Genomic DNA, 21,400 nt, shown 5'->3' on the forward strand with positions numbered 1-21,400 from the left:
TGCGAACGAGTCATGACAACGGAGCCGAGTATAAAAACCGAACGAGCAGCAACAACCTGTTGATAAAAAAATAAATAAATCTATCAGTCCTTTTGCTACTAAAAAAAAGGACGAAATGAGAGCCGTTCTGGCATGGAAAGAAACAATTCGTGAACAATGGTAAGAGTCTAGCTGATAATGTTTAAGTTGTCAACCAAGGCCCGATGATGGGATGTAACGCTCGGTGGTTAGCAACGGTGGTTGCTATGTAAACTACTGTTAGCCCGCTAAATATCATTAGCATTAAAGCAGTTTGATTACCGTTAATCAAAAGACGGAGATACTAAAGCCAGTTTATTTCTCTGTCCTTTTAAGTTATCAAGCAGAATATTTGTCCCGTAAATAGCGCAGCATGTCAGTGTTTTTGTGACGCGATACAATCTTAGGTCTGAGCTAACGTTGATGTGAAGCTAACTATCTCGTTAATGGATAACGATAGGTCTTCGTTGTTGCTGCACAATTGCTTGCTTTGAATGACACTACTTTTATTTAAGAAGATAAACTGACGTTTTCCGAGATACTCCGATCAATAGTGTTTTTTTTTCCAATTTTTTCCAAATTATTGAAGGTTTAATTGCACTGCAACCTTTTATATACCGTCTATGACTGCAACTGACGATAAATGGTATTTTCATTGTTTGACATGCAAGTCATTTTAGGAAACTACTTCCTTCTACCTGGTTGTGTTGTTTGAATCACAGACTTCATACCTTACTTTCAGATTTAAGGCTGCAAGCACCTAAAAGTCCAATCGTGTAAAACGTGGGTGGGTCTCGTGCTATTTCAGACGCCAAAAATGGCTCATCTTCATGTTGGTCAATACATTTCAAATGATTTTGTCTGGTCCCATTAAAAAAAAAGAAAAAAAAAGCACAGTAATGAACAACGTCCTTCTCAAAAATGTTGTAGCTGACATGGCGTACATCTTTGCAATGTATGTTTATCCTTTCTAGTGTGCACATTTAATCCAGAATTGTTTACATCCATGTTCACAATCTTGCAGCATTCTTTGTTTTTATGCCTTTCCTGGCATACTGCTCCACCTGTAGGTCAGTGGAATAGTTTAAAACTACCAGGAGGACTGTGTATTTCCATCCCCTCTGTGTGCTCCTGTATGTTTGCGTGCATCTTTGTGCATATAAACAAGTTAAACAGAAGGAGAAAAATAAAAATCTGCCCCACATTGCTTCTAGGAGGAGGTCAAAAACTCCACAGGGAACTTGTAATGTATGATTTCAGTGATGAATGGATTCTCAAAACTGTTTCTCATTGACAAATCAATTTATTGAAAAAAAAAAAAACATTTCAACACAAATATGTTATTCCCTTTCACAGTGTTTATGACCTTGCCTTCAAGCCAGATGGCAGCCAACTTATTATTGCTGCCGGGCTTCGTGTCTTGGTAAGGCTTTCCTGTTTTCTTTAGGCAAAGAAGGCACATATCTAGACATATGCATTATTATTCATTATTATAACAAATTATGCTTTTTTGTTTTGTTTTGTTTATGTCGTTGCAGGTTTATGATGCAACAGATGGAGCTCTTGTCCAGCCTTTAAAGGGGCACAAAGACATAGTGTACTGTGTAGCGTATGCGAAAGATGGTACTTAACTGGTTTTCAGGATTGTACGTGACACTTTGCAGTATTCTTTATTTAATTTTTTTTTCTAACAACTGCATTCCTCTGCAGGTAAAAGGTTTGCCTCAGGCTCAGCAGATAAAAGCATCATCATCTGGACTTCTAAACTAGAGGGCATTTTAAAATATACGTAAGTGTCACTTTCACTCATTTCTTCTGTATTATTTAGTAGTATTACAGCATGATGTGCAGTGTGTAGCAGGATGTGCAGTGTGTAATCCTCTGTCATTCTTTTTTTTTTCATGCGTTTATCTGTAGTCACAATGACTCTATCCAGTGTGTTGCCTACAACCCTGTCACTCACCAACTTGCCTCCTGCTCTTCTGGTGATTTTGGTGAGTAAAAGTCAATGCTGGACTATAAAAAGTTATACCTAACATGCTGTATACCCACAAATATTTTAAATAAAGACCCACGTGGAGCACTGAACTTTGAACTTCTTACATTTTTAGGTTTGTGGTCTCCAGAGCAAAAATCTGTGAACAAACATAAAGTCAGCAGCAAAATAACATGTTGTGGGTAAGTTAAGTCTTTAGCTGCAACTTTCTGCAGCAGTGGTACATTTTTATGTGATGCATTGATGTTGCAAGGTTTCATTTTTTTGCAGGTGGACCAACGATGGGCAGTACCTCGCCCTTGGCATGATGAACGGCGTGGTGAGCATACGGAACAAGAATGGAGAGGAGAAGGTCAAAATAGAGCGTCCTGGAGGCTCCTCCTCTCCTATCTGGTCTATAGCCTGGAATCCCTCTAAGTTAGTCTTTCTTTATTATTGTAGTATAATATTAATAGAAATAGACTGATATCTTCACCAATATATTACATTTATTGCTTCACACTGCCACATACACTCCTACGCTGTCAATCAATTTTTATCAAGATTTAAGTGATGATGAGCAAAACCTAGGGTTAATTGCATTTTAGGTGAATAGTTTGTTTGGGGCCAGCAGGGGGCAGCGGTCAGCTGGGGAGTGGCATGACTGTTCCTGAGGAAAAGAATAATGATGCATGAGATGCCCCCTGCAGCCAAAGCAAGAGTTAGCTACAGAAACTACAAAGGACTACCAAACAGGTTATTTGAGAAAAAAAAAAAAAGGTTGGGCAGGAAGATGAAAAACCACAGTAGACATGGTAAAGATTGCAGCAACGAGAGACAACCGATATTTTACTATTGGGTTGCTTCATATTCATATATTATGATTGGTCATCACACAGAGATTAAAAGCATGAGGTCAGCCAGGGAACAGTGTCTTGTTTAGCTGCTCGGGATTCAGTGTCTTGGGATTCAAGGAATGCTTCGGCAGTCCTGACAGGGTGAACTCCTCATCACATCAGCTGAGATGCATAGGTATATAGGCTTACTCTGTAATACAATACTTTGTTCTAACATGCAATTAAAACTGTTCAGGGTGATAACATAGTCAAGCTTTCCATTGCCAAAACGGGAAAAGGACTTGACCATATGTCCCCCGAGTTGAAGGGGGGCTCCTCGGCTTTTCGCTGTCATCATTACTTAAACAACCAAAGCCTCCATCAGCCGAGAAAGTACTTATGCCTGAAGTCATCTTGCTGTATTTTTACAGGGATGAGCACAATGACATTCTGGCTGTGGCAGACTGGGGTCAAAAGCTGTCCTTCTATCAGCTCAGTGGAAAGCAGGTGAATATCAGAAGTCTACAGTATGAAAAAACACCCTGAACCTGAACTACCACATGCTATGTCAATGTACAAAGACCACGATGATGTGGCAATATCCATGTGAATTTTAATCTCGTTACCACAACATGTTCTTTCAAATCTTTCTCCTCTGTTACTTCAAAATGTTCAAAAAGGCATTTAGTAGATTAGAAGCAGACAGTCCTATTAGCTTTCATGGGAAATACAAACAGATTTACAGCATTTTAAAACATTATCAGTCCACTGTATATGCTATGACTGGTTATAGCAATAAGAAACAATACAACTTGAGTCTGCATGTCCAAAATATATAGCCTAGAAAAACTTTACTGAGTTTAAGATCTGTGTTTTCAGTTGTAGTTAGCCTGACAGGGTTTATTGAAACCATAACTACACTGGAAGTGATCCTGCTATGCTTTAATAACCCTCCTACACCCTCCTTCCTCCTAAATTCCCTTTAGGCAATATTGTAATCATAGATAAATATGCACTGTTCATTACTCTGCTGTTCTGCCTCAGGCTCATATATTGTCATCAGCCTATTTATCTATTTAAATGAACATTCTGTTTTGATTACAACACCAGGAATTGTTCACAAAGAAAGAAAATGACTATGGATCGTCAGGGCAGCGAGGAGAAACAGATGTACAGAATTGGGTGACCTGATATGACGTTGTGCAAATCGACTTTGAACACGAATACAATAGAGCCTATTTAAACTGGAGAAACACTTTTCTTTGTCTGTCTTTTCATCAAACACTCAAAGGGATGGGTGAGTGTACCGAGGACTTTGAAGTGTGTTGGCCCAGACTGTAGGAAGTGTTAGCCTGGGCCCCTGGGCAATAAATACAAGAAATACTTGTTTTATTCTTATTTTAATGTCCTCTTCTCGCTTTGTCGCTCTCAGATTGGAAAAGACAGGACTCTCACCTATGACCCCTGTTGCGTCAGCTACTTCTCCAAGGGCGAGTATATAGTCATGGGCGGCTCTGATAAGCAGGCGTCCCTCTACACCAAAGATGGTGTGCAGTTGGGACCCATTGGAGAGCAGAATGCCTGGGTGTGGACATGCCGGGTTAAGCCTGACTCCAACTTTGTGGTGGGTCCCTAGCTTTTAAAGCCATACGCCTACAGAAATCTTGTCTGCCATTAAATAATAAAGCATCTCTCAGTAAGAGGTATGGGAATGTAATACAAAAAACTTGAAGAAGCTCAGCCCTGACATTCAGGGTGCCAGTCTGCATTTGGTACATTTTCTTGATCTGATAACATGGCGTTAAAACAACACAGATACACATGCAATTTTATTTTACAGTTACACCTTCGCAGCTTTTTCTTTCCCTATATTTAACAAAACGTGATGAGGCACACCGGAGAGAATTGGTTGCTGGCAGATTCTCTCAGCTCTACTGATGCTTTAACAACAGGAACATTTTCCCACTCTCAGTCTTTTCTTAGAGGTGTTAATAGGATGTACTGCTACATTGTTGTCTCTTATCTAGGTGTTGGGCTGCCAGGATGGAACCATTGCCTGCTACCAACTTATCTTCAGCACAGTTCATGGCCTCTACAAGGATCGCTATGCTTATAGAGACAGCATGACTGATGTCATTGTGCAGCACCTCATCACTGAACAAAAAGGTGAAATTTTGTTCGAGCAACAGGCCATTGTGTTTATAATAGAAGACCCTTTGTGATGCCTCTTCAAATAATAATCTTGTAGCCTCAAGGGTATTGAGGCTGTAAATATTTTGTGAACTAAACTTGAAAAATTTTAAATAATTTTAATAGGAATTCACTGTCACTTTCCTGTTGTCATATTAGTCATATCAGCCATCAAAAGTGGTCCAATTTATCTTTTGTAATGGCAGACAGTCTGTTGTTAAGGGAAAATCTTAATTTAATACTTTTTTTTTTTTTTTTTTTTAATACAAGAGGTGACAGTGTTTCATTTCTCTCCACAAATAGGGAAGACAGTCAAGAAAGTGTATGAAAAATTGCATCAGCAAACTCATTCAACAGGATGCATTGGCTAAGATAATTAAACCGTCCTCACTCTCCTCTTTCTCCCAGTGAGGATCAAGTGTCGCGAGCTGGTGAAAAAGATCGCCATCTACAGAAACCGTCTTGCCATCCAGCTACCCAAGATGATCCTCATCTATGAGCTCTACTCAGACAAAACCTCAGACATGCACTACCACATCAAGAAGAAAATTGGCAGGAAGTTTGAATGCAACTTGTTGGTGGTCTGCTCCCAGCATATCATTCTGTGTCAGGTCAGAAGAGATTCACAGTTATTGTGTTGTATATGAGGGGGCAATCAAAAAGTTCAGAGACCGCTCCCGTGGTACGTGTGCATCTGCGATTTCACCGTGAACTTGGAGCAGTGACAACTGCACATCAAATGTTGAGTGGCATTTGTGTTTTAAGAAGGGCATAACATTTCTTTCTATATCCGTAGAAGGCTTATCAAGTCAGGAGTGCAACCAGATGTTTAAATTTTTTTTTTTTTTTTACATCCGCAGGGTTTGTACACCGTGAATTTGTCTTTCAAGATCAGACTGACAACACAGAGTTCTACTGTGATGTTCGGAGGCTTGATGGAAAAACTTTCGGTGCAAAAAACCACAGTCACAAGCGTGTTGAATATGCAAATTTCATGCCCTCAACAACCAATCATCACTCCCCACCCTCCTACTCACTGAATTTGGCTTCTTGTGACATCTGTTCACCATTAATTTGACACAAAATCTGATGTGTGCGCTCTGCTCAACTAACAGCTTCGTGGTGGAATCGCAAATGAGTATGGACCCACTGCTAAAAAAAAAAAAAAAAATGTAACACCGGTGCTGATTTTGATTAAGCGATGATCACTTGGAAAATTTTTAGGGTTACAGCTTCCCTCTGCTTCATGCACGTCATTGTGCTGTGGAACTCTTTGATCCACCCTTACATATATTCATAAAAGCTTGGCAAAGTATACCAAAACATTGATTTAACTTGCTAATGTGACATTGTTGTTCTTTGTAAATGACGCTGATGCACACTTAATTGTGCAAAAGCCTGGAGACATTTGAGCACTATTCATATCATGATAGCAGAGTGAATCAATCTTTGGGCATTAAGTAAAAGCTCAAACAGCCCCAAAAAAATGCAATTGTTGGTTCTCCAGATGTTTCTGCCTTGCTTGCAAAAGGTTCCAGCTGTGTATGTGCTCTGCAAGCTCTCTCTCTCTTTTTCTCAACCCTCTTCAAACGGGATAAAGTAAGACAGTAGAATGAAGAGGAATGACCACAGTCTGTTAAACCAGTGTGTGTTTCTTGGGGTTCCTCTCTGCTTCTTGTCTGTGTGTTTGACAGAGGCTGGTAGGGAGGAGGAGCAGCCATAACACGGAGATTATTTCCTATTAAATCTCTGTATGTGTGACAGAGGCGGTTCAGATCTCTCTATTGGGCATACTCATGTTTCATGCCTCAGACAACTTTTAGACAATATAAATGGGCTGTGCTCATATGGGCTGCGTATAACTCTGTCAAAGCAAATCATTGTTTATATCATTGCTTTTTGACAGTTTTGTGGTACGCACATGTTGTTAGACATTTATGAGCATGTTTAAATAAGCTAAAGGGTGATATGAACAGACTGAAATGATAAAAACAGAATAATTTGGCCACACTGAACCATGTTTCATCTGTTATATATTATTGTGGTCACACCTTTCTTGTGCAGGAGAAAAGGCTCCAGTGCCTGTCCTTCACCAGTGTCAAGGAAAGTGAATGGGTGATGGAAAAAGAATGGGTGATGGAATCTCTAATTCGCTACATCAAAGTGATCGGTGGTCCACCGGGCAGAGAGGGCCTACTCGTAGGATTAAAGAACGGAGCTGTGAGTATTTTGAGAAAATGCATTCCCACACTAAGGAACCTTAGAAATGGCAGCCATGCTCACATACCAGTGGTCCAGGAATGTGAGCATGAAAGAAACTGCGCTCCTAAAAAAAAAAGAAAGAAGACAAGATGTATTTGAAAGAGGACGGGACTTAAAGCCATAGTCTTGGATTTCGCTAACATTTAGCACTGATTCTCTGTTCTGATTCAGCTCTGCTGGTGTTTGTTTTTGTGGTGTAGATCCTGAAGATATTTGTTGACAACCCGTTTCCCATCATGCTGCTGAAGCTTACAACGTCAGTGCGCTGCCTGGACATGAGTGCCTCCCGCAGCAAACTGGCTGTGGTGGATGAGCATAACACTCTCCTGGTCTATGACATCAACAGTAAAGAACTACTTTTTCAGGTCAGCAGGCACTGGAAAGGGTATGACAGAGGAGACTGTAAAATGCCTTTCAGAGACGCAGTAAAGTGGAACAAAATAGAAACATGCATGTGTGTTTAATTATTTGCAGTAAGTACAGAAACACATTTACCTGCGTGCTCATTGCTGTTGTGTAATCCACAAGTACCTCTAGTCCTTATTATTCCTGTACCCTCTCTTGCTTTCCCTGTAGGAGCCGAATGCGAACAGCGTGGCCTGGAACACCCAGTGTGAGGACATGCTCTGCTTCTCCGGGAACGGCTACCTTAATATCAAGGCTAGCAACTTTCCTGTACACCAGCAGAAGATGCAGGGCTTTATGGTCGGCTACAACGGCTCAAAGATATTCTGTCTCCATGTGTATTCCATGTCTGCTGTGGAGGTGCCTCAGGTGGGTAGGATGGAGTCAGGCAGCCCTCGCCTGGAGGCAATGATGATGTTCCGTGTGGTCATAATGTAGAAATGATAGCACAGCACTACCAGTGGTCAATGTGTCTAAAATATAATTTGTACAACAAAGACAAAGTTTTCTATCAGTTATTAAGAAAAGTATTTCGTGAAACTATTATTTTATCTGTAGTTCTCCTCCTGTTTATTGATTAGTTTGCGGATGTTTTATACAATGTAAAATTTGTAGTGCTTTTGACTGTCGTGTTGTTGCTCTGCCCAGTCAGCACCCATGTACCAGTACCTGGAGAGGAAGATGTTTAGGGAGGCCTATCAGATCGCCTGTCTAGGTGTGACAGACAGTGACTGGAGGGATTTGGCCACAGAAGCCCTGGAGGGACTTGACTTTGACACCGCGAAGAAGGCAAGCCAGACACACACAAATTGTTCTTATTAAGACCAGTGTCACGATCCTACACAATTTACTATCTCCTCCTTACTCTTTGGCATAATGTTATCTGCAAACCACTCACCACCAGACTATCGACATTACCCAGGAGCCAGACAAACAATGAAACAATGTTCTTAATGAATCTTTGTGGCAGGATTTTAAAGATGCAATGCAAATGAAAATACAAAAACCATCCTCTAAATCTTTCCTTTTCCCCCCCAAACACTTTCAGGCCTTCATTAGAATCAGAGACCTGCGGTACCTGGAGCTCATCAATAGCATTGAGGTAATACCAACTACTCACAACAGGAAAAAAAAAAAAAACTCCAGTATTATGTAAAGCCAATTTCACATTTTTTGTGTGCTGATTTCTATTCTGACTAGAGCATGTGCTGAAATGATAAAACAGTCAATCTGGATTTATTGTTATCATCATACTTTTAAACCCTAGGTTTTTTTCACAGATTTAAAATTTTCAAACAAGGGAGAAACAAAAGCAGCCACATCCAGGGGTGAAAAATGAAGCCAACAAAGATGTGCAAAAAACTGCAGTTCCTTAAATTGCCACTTGAGGCTGGCCCCAAAAGCACGTGGGGCCATGTTACAATAAACAACTTTACAGCAGTTTGTTTGTGAAACCTGTGTGGGTTAATTTCATTGATAACTCAATCAATAAAACTTAATTATAATCAAGTAACTTAAAATTTGACTAGCTGCCTGCAAGTTTCAGCCATAGACTGTCAGCTAATGCCACACAGACAGAAACTTGGGGCAAGACACTGAACCCCAAGTATCTCCCGATGGCAGGTGAGCACCTGGCATGGTATCTGAACAGGAGGCAAATTATAAAGCGCTTTTAGACAGCTCAGGTAAAATGGTGCTATGTAAAAGCAGACCATTTACGATTAGGCCCACTTAAGCTCCACCTACGCACCACCTCTTTACCCGTTTTTTGGATGAACCAAGGAGTAACGCTGAGTCAGGCGCTGCCAACATGCCGACGAGCTGAGTTTCAAAACTGCTCTTCAGGATACCTATGGGTGACGTATACAGTCTATGGGAGGAATCTGTATCCTTACTGACCCTCTCAGGTCCAGTCCACACACACATGCAAGACAACATTTACACACAGCTAAGCACATATCCAATCCTCCACAAGCTGAAGGCAAGTCTGTTTGAACTTGGCTGTTTGTGCTGTGTTCCAATTTGAAATGGGGTCTGCTTTTTTCAGTAAAAATGAAAAGATATGGATTGCATACATTTATTTTTTTTTTTTTTTTTTAATTTGTTCTCCAATATTGTTATGAAAAGTTTAGTGAAGGTTGAACAGTAAGGCAGATAGCAACCAACAAGCCAACAACGTTTTAATGCCTTCTATGTTGTTTTACTCACAAGCATAACTATTGTGTGTGCGTGTGTGTGTGTGTGTGTGTGTGTGTGTGTGTGTGTGTGTGTGTGTGTGTGTGTGTGTGTGTGTGTGTGTGTGTGTGTGTGTGTGTGTGTGTGTGTGTGTGTGTGTGTGTGTGCGGGGGGAGAGGTGAATGTATGTGACTGTTTATCTGCACCCATGCCAGTGTTTGTATTGACTGATTTCAGGAGAGGAAGAAGCGGGGTGAGAACGACAATGAGCTGTTCCTGGCAGACGTCTATGCCTACCAGGGGAAATTCCACGAGGCAGCCAAGCTCTACAAACGTACTGGCCACGAATCCAGAGCCCTGAGCATGTACACTGACCTGCGCATGTTTGAGTACGCCAAGGTGATTACATCTCCAATTGACAAAAACACAGGCCCACATATACAACATACCTTTGTATCAATACAGACAGAGAGCCCTGCGAAGCATTCCATGTTATAGGGGTTTAGAACATATGTTTTTCTTCATCGTGTGCAGTTTTGCCAAGTTGGGGCCCTGCACTGTGTTCAGACAGCCCCCCCCCCTTTACCATCTGTCTTTCATCTCCTCATACATCACTGGAATCTCCACATATATCATCTGATCAGTAGTACACACATTTCTGCACAACACCAGGGTGAGTTCCACACCTAGTTACAGTTGGAAATGGAGCAGAAATGGAGAGAAATAAAGCCAATGTCTGCTCTTTTATGAACACTTTGATGAGAAGGTCAGTTGGCGCAGAGACAAATTCATGCTTTATTATGTTTACATGTGGGGGGACGCTTATGGTCATCAGCATTACATTCACTTTGCTGAAGCACATGACACAGCCACGACTCGTTAATGTATATTTGTGCATGTGTGTGTGTGTGAGATTGTATGTGTGTTTGATGTGGCTGCTGTATATTTATGTGGCTGTGTGGCCATCTGGTGCCGCAGGCTGTTTGTTTTAGGTAGGATGGACACCGGAGGGAAAGGCCTTCTAGCTGCCTGCTGTTTGTGTGACTCGCTTCCTCCAGTCTCAGACTTGACCGACAAGGTTGTGTCTGTCTGACCTGGACTTCCCATGCTCTCCCTTTAGATTTCCATTAGGATTCTGCTAGTGGCATTAAATGTGTTACATTCAATGACATTCGTCATGTGTCATCAGCAGGGATTGACCGATATGGCTTTTTCAGGCCCGATACCGACTATTGTTTTTTAAGGGACACAGATAAACTGATCTGTGAAACCGATATACATTTGCCGTAAAAATTAAAAATCTTTATGTCAAAATTTGGAATAACAAATTCTCACACAAAACTTAATTCAAATGACTTTAAATAAATAAATGCTGCCATTGTGTAATCTTATGAAGGTATACTGCAATGCGGGCTATTTATTGTCCCCTCTCTGTTCTGCTGCACTGTGTGTGCGACAGCTCTGCCCTTCATGATACACAGAGAGCGAACAGAAGATCAGCAACACAGTTATTAGCGTGACTTTCAGTTACAGAAAAATGCATGAGCGACTCTTAGACTGAGCTGAAATGAAGCGGGAGCACAGGGACTCAGTAAATAACATAATATATTTTTTTGGTTTGGTTCTGGCAGGGCCAGAGGTTTCTGAGCCATCAAATGGTTTGTTAGTAAGTTTGTAACCATAACCATATATCTCTTTCCAGGAGTTTGTTGGGGCGACAGACCCTAAGAGCTCCCGGATCCTGATGACCAAGCAGGCAGATTGGGCAAAGAGCAGCAAGGAGCCGCGAGCAGCAGCGGAGATGTACCTGTCAGCAGGAGAACATCTCAAGGCTATAGACATTATAGGCGAGCACGGCTGGGCAGACATGTAGGTCACCCTCAGATATACTGTTACTCCCGTTTCAACCTCTTTCCTTTTTTTCTTTTTAGATTTGTATGTAAGATTTATATTTGTTAAAAAAAAAGTTGTAGTTCTTTTAGTTGATAGCTGATCAAAAGAGAGTAATATAAAGGTAATATTATTAGAAATATTCATATTCTACTCTTGCAGGCTAAAATGTCTTAATTTTATTGTCAGAGGTAGAACTCTTCATCTTTTGGTTCTTTAGATCTGGCAGATATATCGTACATACGACCATAGACACTGACTGAATACTCCATAATTAGTGGAATGATGTAGGACAACAGATACAACAATAGACCAGAACTGACCAGCTACATGCAGAGAATCTGTGTTGCACACTTGGCAGCACAGGGCAGCTGCAGTAGATATCCAGATCTCAAGCACAAAGCATTACAACTAACTCATATGCTGCGGAAAAGCTACAACCTCTTAGAAGGTGTTAATGAACGACACATGCACAGGGGGTATTTGGGATGTGTGTGTTTGTGTTGTTAAAAACCAGGCAAATTGATATCTGGTGGCCATGTCAGAACTCCCAGATGGCTCCATCTGACCCACTGTCTGCATGCTGTAGGCCCCCTGTGGTGCTACCACTGGATCAGTGCAAAATTCATTACAGCTGAACACAGTCAGGGCTAACCTGAATCTAATGCAGCTTGTGACCCTGACTGATTCACATTCTGTCTGGGGTCGTGAGCATAGTTTGATAGAGCAGACACGCAACCCATCTAAGGTTTTATCTTCCCTCGGCCTCTCTGTGTGTGCTCATTCCTCTCCTCTCTCACCCAGGCTGATCGACATCGCCCGTAAGCTCGACAAGGCTGAACGTGAACCTTTGGCAAAATGTGCACTCCACTTCAAGAGGCTGAAGCACCATGGCTACGCCTCAGAGACTTATTCCAAGATGGGAGACTTGAAGGCTCTGGTGCACCTGCATGTAGAAACCAGACACTGGGAAGAGGTACGACACACTTGTGCACACCTGCTCAGCTCAGCAGGACTTATATATAGACAGTCCCGAGACAATAACTAAAATATAATGTGAAACACATGGGACTTTACTTAACAAACTGCTGTGTCGCTCAAAAGCACATATCATAAACCACAAAATAAACTGCTCCATTTTCATGGCTTGTTTCATTTTGCAGGGATCTACAGCAAAGTAAGCTGTGTTTGTTAGCGTAACCACATCTGAATGCAAACAATAAGACAATTTGTCTACCTAATTTCCTTACACAATGATAAACTGAAACCACACACACTCCAGAGCTAATCATCCAGCTTTGGATTTCTCTGAATCCATGCCCACATGATGATTAAGGAGTGAGAAGCTCAAAACACTCTACTGCACTGAAAGAGCATCAGCTTAAAGCTCTGTTCTGCTTCCAATCAAATTCCTCCATCACGGCGGATCACGCTGCTCAGACAAGAAGAAAATATTGCATTTCTTTAATCTATCTGCAGTCTATAATCGAGTTAAAGGCGTTACAGAGATGTACATTGGCGATTTGCATGCGAAAACAGTAGAGCCAAAAACAGAACATCAAATCACATGGTTCTGCTGGAGTGTCTGAGGAAGTCATCTTGGAATATTTATTTAATGCTCAGAGAGAAAGAAGAAAGAGCAGGATAGGGAAGCAGAGGTTGAGAGAACTTGCTTTATGTGCTTCACTGGGGGAGGTGGACACAGAGACAGACCAGACTGCAGCACAGTCTGAGTTCCAGCGTGGGCCATATGGATGCTATTCACTGCTCCCACTCTTCTCTAAAACAAAGTGTTTCTTTAAATGAGTTTGGGCTCACAGGCCCGGGACACACACACACACAGTCCTTCTCTCTTTTACTGTATGGTATGACCGTAGTGTATTTCTTGGCTCAGGTTTTGCCACAGGACATTTAGCTTAATTAGTCACTATGACAGGCAAATACAGTAAGGGTCCACAGGGCACTGCGGCAACACTTTATACCCTGCCATTCAAACAGCATAAGAGCTGCAGTTGTAGTTCTAATTGAGTGTGAAATCAACTTGGCTTATACACTTTTCTTGGTTCTCAGCTAATTAATAATGTTGTAGAAATATTTTGACTGGAGGTAATGTGCGTTTCGCTTAAAAATGTATGGTAACTTGTATCTCCCTAATCATCTGCAGTTGAGCTGTAATTACCCGGGGCAGTCCAACACTGCTGTCTATATATTACAATCTGTTGGACTAAATTCATAAGCCCACTGGTCACATACAGTATATTATACTACATCTAACGTCTGTTGTGTTCTCTCAACTGTCACTTTCTCAGGCCTTCTCATTGGTGGAGAGGCACCCCCAGTTCAAATATGATGTTTTTGTGCCTTATGCCCAGTGGTTGGCTGAAAATGATCGCTTTGAGGAGGCGCAAAAAGGTGAGTTTAAATCACATACAGGGATGCACCTTTAACTTTAGTCAGCCTGCAAGAACACTCTGACAATCACATTCTCTTTTAAAATATATATTTCCAGGATTAATTTAGCGAACATTAAAGTCTACTTCAACAGCCACTGTTTACATATGGAAGTGATAAAGCCCAGACAGCTGTGGACACAGCCATTTTTCACTGCTTCCCTAAGATTCTCAATATCCACTGTAAAACATGATCCTCTTTGCTGAAGCAAAGCAGGACTGAGCTGGGCTGCCTGTTAACTGAATGACATGCATGCATACCTCTAATCACCAGTACTACAAGCGGCTCTGATGATGATTACCAACTCTAACCATAGTTATAATCAGCTCATAGATTTACAATTATGATCTCAGCAGGCATATTTCCTCCTCTACATAATCTTCCTTTGCCTGTCTCAACATGGAGTACATGACTGAACAGGCCTGATTGTACTGGAGCTTGCTTATGGTCATGCATTTTGCTGATTGTGTATATTTTTATATTTTAGTCAGGCTGTGACGCAGTTACTAGTGATTGCAATGTCTCAGATTCGGTCTCCTGTCCTGTCCACTGCAACTACTTCTCAATAACAACTTTAGAACTGGTTAATATAGCTGAACTCACTGAATTGGTCTGTTTCATATTTTGGGGGCTTTAGTGTAGCTCAGTTGTTGCCAAAATGGGGATCCGGACCGTCAAGGGTTCAAGATGAGTTTCTGGTGGATCTGCAGCATTTGCACTATCACCTAAAAACTGTTTGACTGTTTTCCCCTTTTCAGATTTGCAATTCTTTTTATTTGAAGATGAGTTTTATTATCCGATGCATCTCTATTTTATTTATTCATCCAAATGTTATTTTTAAACTGATTAATCGAGGTAATTCACTTCTACAAACTTAAAGCATACAGTAACATTTTACAAGGTTGCATCATTATTATGCTATAAAACCTGATTGACCTGATTTCTGTCATGCACAAAAAAAACACGTTAAGTGCTAAGATTATAATTGTCCCTAAAAATGACTTTGTTATGTTTATTTTCCATTAAAGCACAGTGTAAACTGCATTTCTGTGCATGGGAGCTTTGACGAGAAAATGTTTACAACCACAGCTGCAGTCTGTAACCTTGTGGGCTCTTTTATGTTTTCGTTAGGGGAAACAGGTGTGCGCCTGTTACTAATGGTAACCAACCACAGCTGAATGTGGTTTTTATCCAGTTAGTTACACTGATAAGTGTTTGCAACTAACACACCAGACTCCCTCTGTGGTTTCTGAGACATGGTCACTGGTGGAGTCCGTTCACTAAAGCTGCTTCTAATTACCCTCTGATAGGAACGTGAAGAGTAGCGCTCATGTTTATTAGGGCTTCAAAGTCAAAGTGTATTTTATCGAATTAGCAATACATGTGGCTATAAACACCATACATTAGCTGAAAATGCATTTAAACATTTTTCTACTTTTTAATTTTCCTAAACACAAATGCCTTACTAGCTATTACTGATATGGTTCAACGGGTTCATAAAAGCGTTTTCCTGTATTCTTTGGCAAACACGAGAGGCACCACTGCTGAATAAGCAAAACCAAAGAGCACTTCCTTCTCAAACTTCAATGAAGCAGGAATAAAAGTGTATAATGCTTGCCTCGTGCTCAATTGTGTAATAATTACTGGGAAGTCCAGTTTAAAAACAGTCAATTTAGCACCAAATGTGTCACCCAAAAATGCAAAATCAAGTATGTCTTGAATTACCACTTAAATCCAGCATTACCTCAAGACTACAGTTTTTCAAGAGGACATGATAGCAATCCATCAGTCACCACCATATTTTATTTTTGAACTCTAGCATTTCACAGGGCTGGGCGTCAGAATGAAGCTGTGAAAGTCCTGGAGCAGCTTACCCACAATGCAGTGGTGGAGAACAGGTTCAATGATGCCGGGTACTATTACTGGATGCTGTCTATGCAGTGTTTGGACATCGCTAGAGGTGAGCTGTATCTTCAATCCAGCCAACCACAATTTGTTATACTGTAAATCTTGATGCATTTTTTTTGTTAATCCTTTTGCTGCGTCTGTGTTTGTCTGAATCAGAAAATGAAGAACAGAGGGACGAAATGCTGAAGAAGTTTGAGCGTTTTCAGCATCTTGCTGAGCTCTACCATGTCTATCGCTCCATTCAGCGGTACACGGTGAGAACATGATACTCAATCAGCCTTAATCTTGCCTCGCCCGTACCAAAACTGGGACGAGGTTTTGAAATCACAACGTGGTTATTTGATTGGTTGTCAGATTGACATTGCTTAGCCCTGGAAACAGTACCTGCTATGTGGTTAAATACAAACACATAAATGTTCTGCCTATAGTTATTTTTTTTTTTTTTTTTTTTACTTTACTGACAGGTGCCCGTGTTTCTGCCCACTTTCAATTTAACTTTAGTACTTAGAATTCTCCGGATTGCTGTGAGCTTGACAAGAATGAGAGCTGCCTTTGCAAGGTTATGTTAGTCCAAAAAAGAGAGACTCAGGTTTAAGGAGGAATTACGATATGCATGAGGATGTAAGATAAAGTGAACAAAAGAGAGAATTGAAGCCGTTAAGTTTAGTTTGCAGTTCATTGAGGGGGAATATCTGCTTGATGGAAGCACCATCATTTAACTTCTGTATCCTCCCTGACCCCAATCACCACGATAACCACCTGCTTAATAGAATGATATGACTACCTCATCTGTGGTCCTCTCAAAGCCCCCCAATCCTAACCTACTTACAAACAAGCAACTATGAGCACTATATGGGTGACCTGGCCAGTGTCAATGTTCTCAGTTTGTTGTTTCAGCTTTTTGCTCTGCTATGGTCACACCCCTGCATCAGAGAGGCATCGCAGTGATCCAGACCAGAGCAGGAAACCTTTATATCTCACTTTAACTCTCCCAGACAGGCAGTATAGATTTGAACTATCAACTTTGCCGATAAAAGTGCCGTTAGTGGTCGCTTTATAAAATTCGTCTTTCCCTTTGAGGGCACAGTGAGGAGATACGAGGCACTGCAATGCGTTAGGCCGCTTTTAGACCAGGTTGAAATTAAAAAAAAAAAATTGAACACGGTAAGCAGAAAAAAATGGACCTTTTAAAACTGTTATCAGAGAATTCTATTCTTCTATAATCCCTTTGACTTCCATCTCTAATTCTTTAACTGTTTTCATTTTCAGGATGAGCCCTTCAGTTCCCACATGCCAGAGACACTGTTCAACATCTGCAGGTTCCTCTTGAACAACCTTACCAAGGACATACCACCAGGAATTTCTAAAGTGTATCCTAAGATTGGAGAAAGTAGAGCTAAAATAATATAAGATATCAAGCAAATGTTTTCTCAATTAAGTATTATGGGGCCCTACTCTCTGTAAAACAACACTCTGAAATGTAGACTGGCAGAAGTAGTGAAGATAATGTGGTAGAAAAGAGATAAAAGTAGGGAGAAGAGTTGGCGCCGCTGCGGAAACCATACTAGTGCTGCTGAGAGAAATAAAAGGGGTGATGATGGGAAGGAGGAGACGATGCCAGCAAGAGGCTCATTCTCTGCTTTCTAAACAAGTGCTGTGATTACTGAACTCTGTGCATATGTCTGCTTATATAAACACACTGAACAATAAGTTTTAATTTGAAAAAATACACACACGTACACACAGTCGCCAAAAAACTCCATGAGTCACACACAGCAGAGGCTGGTATGAGGAAGGAAAGCCCAGCCTTTGAGGAGGGAAATCAGACTGGGCTGCTGGGAGCTTCTGTGGCCAAACGGAAATGTTCCGAAAACACTTATAGACTTAAACAAACTGCGATGGACTCGGTTTGAACATTTAAATAAAAAAAAGGCACAAAATAGAAGTTGCACAATAGGAGGACAAGCATTTATCAAGACTTCCAGCCATGGAACAGAACTGGGTGTGTAGCAGGAGGCGGAGAGGAAACCGTGTTGATTTTTAGGTGATGGGAGAAGTGCCAGCATAGAGCTGCTGCAGCTGCAACTCATTGACCTGTGATTGTCACTCTTGGAGCTGTTCTACTAACAATCTGTCTCCATATAAATACAAATTAGCAACAATTTCCTCAACTCGAACACAGAAAAGCCCACAAACAAACTAACCAAGGTATTACTTTCAAGGCTTTCAGCCAATGTTGCTGGCTTAGCACAGATGTTGTCCTACGCATTACGAGAAATGAGAGGGAGTATACCTTACATATTTATAAATTCACAAAAGTATACATTTCCCCACATTCTTTTGAATAAGATATCTAGAAATCTATATTGCTGTGCCAACTCTTCCTCTTACATAGATTCTCCTTGACCTAATAATTAGAAACACCTTGTATGCGTTGGCCAAGCAGAGTCGAAAATTGGGTGCATATAAGCTTGCCAGGTATTCCTACGAGAAGCTCCAGGAGCTGCACATCCCCTCACGCTTCCACGAGTCCATGGAACTGGGCAGCCTCACCATTCGCAGTAAACCCTTCCACGACAGCGAGGTGTGTTGAAGACTTGGACGTACATTTAACTTACTGGAGCAGCAATTCCTGTCCTGTGTTCTTGAGTGTAGCGGTTCAAACTTCTTTTGCTTTCCCGCAGGACCTGATTGAGGGCATGATGTGCTACCGTTGCTCCACCAACAACCCCCTGCTGAACAACCAGGGGAGTGTGTGCATCAACTGCAGGCAGCCTTTCATCTACTCGGCTTCATCATATGGCGAGTGGCACTTGAACGCACTGTGTGCAGTCTTAACCAGAGGGGGATGCCTTGTCGTTTCTAATGTGGTGTGTCTTGTGTACAGAGGTGCTCCCTCTGGTACAGTTCTACCTGGAGGAGGGCATCGGTGATGAGGAGGCTCTGTCTCTTATTGACCTGGAAGTTCCCGACAAGGATCAGAAGGATGCGCAATGGCAGAATATAGACAGCGGTGGTATCCTTTGATCATCTCCACTTTGTAACTGTAACAAATAGACAAACAAAAGTAACAGATTATTCACACGCTGTGCATGAATTATTACGCCCTCAGCTCCGCTGGTCGTGAGAGTCTCTATTCCTGACCTAACACATTGCACATCTCTTCGAAATAAATCACGTGGCTTCTCCACCCTGTGACAGTTCTAAGAAGCTGTTTAGTCTGCGTTGGCCTTGATTCTGTGCTTGTGGGTAAGCTGTCAGAACTAAGTCATCTTAGCTCTTGAGCTAATAGGGTTAGTGAGGCTCTCCTGTCTCATCTTAATGACACTAACCCTCCGAGAGCCGTAGCCACAGCCCTAGTGCAGGGATTAACCTGCATTAGCCAGCAGACACTCAAGGGCACCGAGGTCTGCTCTGTTCTTCCAGAGCCACGATGTGACTGACAGGCACGACTGATTTGTAACACTCTGCCTCTTAGAATAGTCTCTCAGGGAGAAGTTTATTAGGGGCTGCCTTGTTTTGGATATTATTGTTACAGAAAACATATGTGATAAGAAAAAAAGATGTTGAAATGTGTGAGATATATTGCTTTGGTTATTTGTTCTTAATTAACAACAATAAGAGCCGCAGGCTTTAAAGATGGATGATGGTTTGGAGGATGCAGAGGAAGATCCATTTACAGCCAAAATGAGCTTCGAGGTAAGAAGAGAAAGGACAAAATAGATGAGGTGATTAATATTCTGCCAACAGGGCAAACCAGCTGGAGAGTGTGAAAGGACAGAGTCCATAATAGAATGTGGATGTGTTCATCTGTGTGTCCAAACAGCAAGGGGGCCTGAACTTCGTCCCCGTCAAGGTGAGTCGTTCGGTGCTGCGCTCCATGAGCAGACGGGACGTCCTGATCAAACGCTGGCCCAGGCCGCTCAAATGGGAATACTTCCGCTCCCTGCTGCCTGATGTGAGCATCACCATGTGCCCCACCTGCTTCAAGGTAAAGCACTGACACAGAGCCAGTATTTGCTAACACAGTTTTTGTTCTTAAAAAAAACCCAACAAAAAGAAGTCCTGCCAAGTTCTCTATTATGTCACATGTCTTTACATGTTTGTTTTATTTTGGGATGTTTAAATGTTTCCTTGAATGAATTTTCTTTCAGATGTTTCACAGTGAGGATTACGAGCTCTTGGTGCTTCAGCACAACTGCTGTCCTTACTGTCGCAGACCCATCGACGAACCAAACTGATCTACTCAAAACGGGAGCAGCCATTTTACTTTTTGTACCCGCAAGCAAATCGTTTGGATTCTCAGTCTGCAGTTGATTTTCTGAATTCTGCCGTTTTATTTATATTTGCATCGTAATCTAGTTGCTGTAATATGCTGTGCATATATTACAGTGTGAATCTCAAGCTCCTTCTAAAGAGCAGCTCTTTGTTATCCGAGGATGAATAGCTGAAGTAATACTTGTAGTGTTTGTGTGTTGGTCATTATGGAGTGTAAGAAAAGTGCACCGTCAGCCACTCAACCGTGCTGGATTATTAGGATCAGATCACCTTTCGGCTGTCAGTAATTACATCACCACTTTAAAAGGTAACACGGGTGCAGTGTAAAAAAAACAACAACTATGAACGCTCAAATAAAAAGCACGTTTGTTTTGTAGATGTTATTACTCACGCACATATTCTGCCAACATTTCACAGACTAATATAATGCAGCTGTATTGTATGTTTCATAACGGTACAGGGTATTGTCAGTTGTTGGTCAGACAGAAGAATGTATTTTTTATATTGTTACAATGGAAAGTCTTTTCAATAAAATATTTTGGTATTTTGCGTTATTGTGTTGTTGTTTTTTTATGTTACAAAGACAACTTGTGTAATATTAATTTTGTACTCTTCCAGATTGAACTCTGGGATTTGTATTTGTGAAAGAGAGAGCTGGAGGGAGAGCGAAGTATGTCCCACTGATTCTGATTACACTCACGGCTATGAATTGAGCTCTGCAATATGCAGAGTTTAGGGATTAGGCCTTTTGTAGATGCAAATAAGGGGGATTGCTTAAGAAATTTCATTTGCAGTTTGTCCACTCTGAACGGTTCAAATCACAGACAGGCTGGTTTCCTCACCTTCCCTCCTACCCTCTCATTTCATTCAAATGCAGCACTGATGCATATGACAGTAATGATGGGGTTTGTTTAACCATGGTTGAAACCTCTCACCTTGAAAATGCTTAACATACTGCATATCTATTTAAGACGTTTTCTCCCTTCAACACTTTGTGTGTGTGTGTGTGTGT

At 41.3% G+C, this 21,400-nt stretch overlaps 1 protein-coding gene across 1 annotated transcript; it reads left to right on the forward strand.

The window, feature by feature from the left end:
- Position 1: 1 nt before the first annotated feature.
- On the forward strand, positions 2-20,937 carry ift122 (intraflagellar transport 122 homolog (Chlamydomonas)). The gene is made up of 29 exons (XM_069723869.1): positions 2-159; positions 1,375-1,441; positions 1,557-1,641; positions 1,729-1,807; positions 1,936-2,012; positions 2,130-2,196; positions 2,285-2,431; positions 3,261-3,336; positions 4,262-4,453; positions 4,857-4,995; positions 5,428-5,630; positions 7,084-7,239; positions 7,482-7,646; positions 7,858-8,055; positions 8,335-8,475; positions 8,735-8,788; positions 10,099-10,260; positions 11,564-11,730; positions 12,556-12,727; positions 14,061-14,163; positions 16,022-16,162; positions 16,267-16,364; positions 17,380-17,480; positions 18,529-18,694; positions 18,795-18,912; positions 18,998-19,126; positions 19,733-19,809; positions 19,937-20,101; positions 20,265-20,937. The coding sequence occupies exons 1-29, from the start codon at positions 116-118 to the stop codon at positions 20,349-20,351; spliced, it is 3,576 nt and encodes a 1,191-aa protein (XP_069579970.1). The 5' UTR covers positions 2-115; the 3' UTR covers positions 20,352-20,937.
- The last annotated feature ends 463 nt before the right edge of the window (positions 20,938-21,400 follow it).

This window comes from Brachyistius frenatus, unplaced genomic scaffold (assembly GCF_029030835.1).
Source record: "Brachyistius frenatus isolate BFR_SWC_R1_liver_20210118 unplaced genomic scaffold, ASM2903083v1 Contig_6, whole genome shotgun sequence".
Taxonomy (NCBI): domain Eukaryota; kingdom Metazoa; phylum Chordata; class Actinopteri; family Embiotocidae; genus Brachyistius; species Brachyistius frenatus.